Source organism: Parasteatoda tepidariorum, chromosome X1 (genome assembly GCF_043381705.1).
Source record: "Parasteatoda tepidariorum isolate YZ-2023 chromosome X1, CAS_Ptep_4.0, whole genome shotgun sequence".
Lineage (NCBI taxonomy): Eukaryota > Metazoa > Arthropoda > Arachnida > Araneae > Theridiidae > Parasteatoda > Parasteatoda tepidariorum.
In genome coordinates this window covers 76,655,041-76,661,002 of record NC_092214.1, presented here as the reverse complement: position 1 = coordinate 76,661,002, position 5,962 = coordinate 76,655,041, and the positions used below count along the sequence as shown (strand labels likewise).

Genomic DNA, 5,962 nt, shown 5'->3' with positions numbered 1-5,962 from the left:
AATCTCGTTTTGCTAGAAAGTTTTTTCTCATGCAAATCTTACACTGCCAAATGCTAGACAGATACCGTGCCTTTCATCACCACTAGGTGGCACATTCTTGCGACACATGCCCGCCGCTTATTGGACGGTCGAGAATGACTCCATTCTTTCACAGGTGTTCCTATTATTTTGTCCTATACCTGTATATATATGTTTATTCAAAGAAATTAAGTTTTCTGTCTGTAACAGCTATAACTAATTAATTAGCATTTGAGATAAACCCTTTGAGCCTTTAAGATTGGCAGTTAATTTTTGAAAATCCAATCAGTAGAAAAGGATTCAGGTTACCTAATTTTTTTTACATTCATAAAATTACTTTAAAATTTCAGCAATTTTTGAAAATATTTTTCTGAGTTGGTTCAAAATTGAGAGCATTATAATCAGCACTGATTTGATAACCCTTAGTGTCTGCCCTCTTTCCGGAAATTAAGCATATTATTTCAGCTCAAACAATCCCTTTTAAAAAAGGGGACTCACTAAATTATCTTAGTTTTAAAATTATAATTTTAAAAAAAATACTTTCTAGCCTGACACTGTATTAGTAATTTTTTTTCCAAGGAAAAAAAAAAGTGCAACAACGTCTGATAATTATGATTTGAGAAATATGAAAGAAGATACTACTAACTCATAAAAAATCAATTAAAATCTAAATATTTTTGTTTTATTTATAAGCATTTATTTGATACCAAAAAGTTCCAATAGTATATGAAATAGAAGTTGAGATGTTCATGTGGTTATCGGTTGTCGAATTCTATGGTGATGACATCAAGTAATATTAATTTCGTTATAAAGAAGATGATTAGTATATTTAGATTGGGCTTTTTAAAACATTTTTAGTTAAAAATATATCTATAATGTAGGTTATACTTGTATTGCATTTATTTTGTGCTACCGGCATATTTAATAAAAAAAAGATACTTTTGTGGGATACTTATGATCATTTATGTCAAAATAAAATTCATTTAATTTTCAATGTCAATTGTATTATCTAGTTGTCCGTATAACCTGCTGACTATTTCGATGAAAAGTAGAAAGTGGTGGGTAATCTAACAACAAATAGTTCTGTAAAGTGTGTTAAGAATTTCTATTAGAAAAATATTTAGATTAACACTGAACATACCAACACTTTACAATACAATAACAAGAATATTTAAATATTTTTCAATACTCCTGTTTAAGGAGTCTATGCTCCTTTATCTTGAATTATCATAAAATATTAACATCAAGTTGTACTGAACACTGTCTCAGAAGCATTTATATTATTCAGTGAATAAAACTTCTACTTAAATAAACGTAGCATGATTAATCTTAAAAAGTATTTAAAAAAATATTTTTAAAAAATCCATTATTGGCAAACCTTGCATGTAAAATTTTTGTTTTGAAAATGTTGATTACAAAACCCTATTATTACGGTTCTATAAAATAAAAAAAGTCATTCTAAAATTTTGTTTACTATATGTCGCCAATTATGTTTGACCATGTATTTTACAAGTTTAAAAGTAACAAGTTAAGTATAGTTAGAAAAATTAAGTAAAGATGATTAAAGGAATATTTAACATTTCCTCCTCGTTTCTGAGAAAGAGAGAGACAATTGTAATCAGCCAAAGGGAAGAAATAGTGTAAAATAATTCATGTTATAAAATTCTAGGGTATCAGCAACATTCTATCAATAGTCCTTAAGCCTAAAACTAGAATTTAGAAAAATTGTAAGGTAATTATTAAATTTATTAAAAATAGTATTGTGTTGTTAATATGCAAATAAAATTTCATTTTTCCTCTCCTTCTCAGTTAAGTTGCTCGAGTTGCGTAATGTAATACAACGACTTCCCGATAGGGGGTATCGATATATATTTGTTGAAGAAGCTGACTGATTGTTGGTTGATTCAGATGTGTAGCACTGTGTGTGCGAACTATTGTTTCCTCATATTATGTTTTAATAAATACTTTATTTGCCGGCATTAGCCTCTGTGTTATTCAACCAAACAACAGTGGTAGCAGAGCGTGGTTTACGATCATCATGGAGAAAGACTTAGCTTTTGGAATTCCGAAGTTGACTGGAACTAATTATCATCTTTGGGCCATGAAAATGGAAGCAGTTTTGAACCTCAAGAAACTAATGTCGGCAGTGACAGAGGAAGCTCCAACTGACCCTGGTAAATTGCAAGTTTGGGAAACTACAAACCAAGATGCCGTATCATACTTGAAATTGTCTCTATCAGACGAACAGGCTTTGCAATATGCAGAAGAAAAGAATGCAAAAGCTTTGTGGACAAGAATTAAAACTACCTACACTGGGCTTGAGGAAGATAGAAAGATTGATGCGGGTGCCGAACTTAAGAGCTTAGAAATGCTGGATTCAGAAGCCGTAAACGATTATATAGCTCGAGCTAAAGGATTATCGACTAAGTGTGCTTCCTTGGGACTGAAAATATCTGACAGAGAATTAGTGTTCTACACGGTCAGAGGTCTAGCTGGAAAATATGAGCGCATAAAACAAGTTTTAAAAACGCAACGAGAAAAGTCGATAGAAGAAATACTTGAAGTCTTAAGGGAAGAAGAAAAAGATTTACTACAGAAATCCCGTGGACATAGAAATTTGGAATCCGCATATGCTACTCAGAAGAAGAGTTTACCTAGAAAAATTTGCTACTCCTGTAGACGACCGGGACATATAGCAAGGGATTGTTATTCGAAACATCAAGAAGTGGGAACAGATAGAGACTACAAAACATCGACCAGCAGAGCAAAAGGTCGCCGAAAACCAAATTTTCAAGAGACATTGGTATCCGAAAGTGCTACTCCAGATGATTACGCCTTAGTTTCAGCTGAACAGAAAGGACAAGTGGACGAATGTTGGATCCTGGATAGCGGAGCCACGTCTCATATGTGCAAGGATGAACGCTGGTTCGAATCTATAGATGCTTGCGACAGTAAAATATACCAGGCAGGTAAGACTTTTACATTAGATACTAAAGGAACCGGAACTGTTAAAGCTATTTCACTAAGTAATAATGCAAGAATTATAATTAGTAATGTATTGTATGTACCAGAATTACGTCATAATTTACTGTCAGTTACATGTTTAATGGATTTGGGGTTTAATGTAAAATCACATTCAAACTCAGTATTAATTATTGCTCCTAATGGACGCGTAGTTTTGAAAGCTTTAAATGTGAATAAAAAATTAGAAGTTAAGCTAAAACCTAATGTTAATAACGAGGTATGTCTTTCTGAGTGTAACAAAGTTAAAAATAACGCTGAAATGAATGTAATTTGGCATAAAAGATTGTGTCATTTAAATGCTGATTATATGCGTAAAATGTGTAAAGTGTTAAATTTAAAAATTGATAATGAATTGTCTTGTGAATCATGTGATATTTCTAAGATTACCAGAAAACCTCATTTTAGTATTTTAACTCCTCAAAGTTCAACAACTTTAGAATTAATACATGGTGATTTGTGTGGACCATTCCCAGTTAAGTCCTTAGGTAATTCAAGATATTTTTTAATATTAGTAGATGATTTTTCTGGCATGTATTTTACTTATTTTCTTAAGAACAAAACCGAAGTATTTGATAAAATTGTAAGTTTTAAGTTGAAATTTGAAAACTTAATAAATAAGAAAATTAAGAAATTCCGTAGTGATAATGGTCTTGAGTTTGTAAACAAAGATCTTGAGTTTTATTTCACTGAATGCGGAATTACACATGAAAAATCTGTGCCGTACAACCCAGAAAGTTTGGGTAAAGCTGAACGAGCTAATAGAGTTTTGTTAGATAGAGCTAGAACATTAATCTATGATAGTAAACTTCCTTTAAATTTTTGGGCTGAAGCAATAGCCTATGCAACGCATGTTACTAACCTAACTCCTCGAAAAGGTAAAACTGAAGTTCCAAAAGAATTATTCTTTAATAAAAAGCAGAACTATAAATATCTACGTGTTTTTGGATCTACAGTATACTATCACGTTCCTAAAGCTTTAAGACACAAACTTTCTATTCCAGGTAAAAAGGGTATTATGTTGGGATATTCGAATGAAAGACGAGCTTATCGTATTTACGACCCTGAAAGAAATAAAGTAATCGAAGAGCGTTCAGTAAAATTTAATGAGAAATTATTAGGTAGTAGTAATTTGTTTAGTGAGGATAAATCTAATGACATCGATGAATTTTTTAATATTCAAACTAATGTAGAAGACCAAAATACAGGTTTTGAATTTCCACTGGATTTGAAAGATACCCGAGATCTAAGTGAAACTAAAACTCGCGGTCGTCCAGTAGGTTCAACTAAAGAAAAAATTAGGGAATTAAATGAACAACGAATAATTGAAGACGAAAACAGGTTACTAGAGCTAGGTGTACGTCGATCAGATAGAATAAAGGAAAAAGCAAGTTCAAACTTAGTAACTAATATTCCGGGTAATTTTGATGAAGCTAAACGTGATAAAAATTGGTTAAAATGGGAAAAAGCAATGAATGAAGAATTAAATTCTATTCACGAACACGATGTTTGGGATCTAGTAGATAAGCCTGAAAATGTAAAAATTGTCAAGAGTAAATGGGTTTTTACTATGAAAGAAAATAAATACAAAGCTAGGTTAGTAGCAGCAGGTTTTAATCAAGTAAAAAATCGTGATTATTTAGAGTCTTATTCACCCGTGTTAAGTACCGAATCTTTGCGTTTGTTGTTAGCATTATCTGCCAAATTAAATTTAGAAGTAAAATTTTTAGATATTAAAACTGCATATCTTTATAGTAATTTGGAAGAAACTGTATATATGACTATTCCCCCAGGTTTTAAACATTTGTATGGTGAAAATAAAGTATGCAAGTTAAAACGTAGTCTTTACGGATTACCACAATCAGGTCGAAATTGGCATTTACATCTTAAACGGGAATTAGAAAAGCTTGGTTTAAAACAGCTAGCTTCGGATAATTGTATTTTCACTAGAATAGAGAATTCTAAGTATTTTTATATTGGAATATACGTAGACGACTTAATAGTTATTTATTCAGATTTGCAAATGTATAATGATATAGTGGGAAAATTATCTCGGATATTTGAAGTGAAAGAAAGTAAAGAGAATAAATTTCTAGGTATAGAAATAAATAAAAGTGAGAAGGGCGTAACTTTGTCTCAAACTGAATATATAAACTATTTACTGCAGAAACATGGTATGTTTGATTCTAAATGTGTAAAAACACCAATCGTAAGAGGTGAGGATAGGAGTTTTAATTGTTCAAACGAAATGGTTAACCAAACACAATATCAAGAATTAATAGGGGAACTTTTATATCTCTCGAACAGAACACGACCAGACTTAGCATTTGTCATGAGCTACTTATCTCAATTTAATCATAAACCTGAGAAACGACATTTTAATTTAGCTAAAAGAGTGTTAAAATATCTCAATGGTACAAAGGATAAAAAATTATTTTTTAGTAACAAATCAGGACTTTTGAATGCTCATGCCGATGCAAGCTGGGGAAATGCTGAAAATGGGAAATCATTTTCAGGAGAAATTGTAATGTTAGGTGATTCTTTAATTTTATGGAAGAGCAATAAACAAAAAACAGTTGCTCTATCTACTTGTGAAACGGAACTTGTTTCTTTAGGTGGTGTCTGTAGAGAACTAATGTGGATATTAAATTTATTGGAAGAATTGCATTGTTCTATATTTGTAAAGAAACCTGTGACCATTTCGTCTGACAATCAATCTGCAATTGATTGGTTGAATAGTGCAAAATCATCTTCTAGAACGAGACATATAAATTTGAAACTTCATTACGTAAAGGATATAATTGGCAAAATTATTAAAGTAGAGTATGTGCAAACGGACGAAATGATCGCAGATTTCCTAACTAAAGCTGTAACTTTTGACAAGCTCACTTGGACTGTGTCACAAATAAATTTAATTGATTAA

General features: G+C 31.3%; 1 protein-coding gene across 1 annotated transcript; it reads left to right on the top strand.

Moving 5' to 3' along the window:
- The first annotated feature begins 2,056 nt into the window (after positions 1 to 2,056).
- Positions 2,057 to 5,962, top strand: LOC107448150 (uncharacterized). Its single transcript, XM_071187278.1, has one exon. The coding sequence runs from the start codon at positions 2,057 to 2,059 to the stop codon at positions 5,960 to 5,962; it is 3,906 nt and encodes a 1,301-aa protein (XP_071043379.1).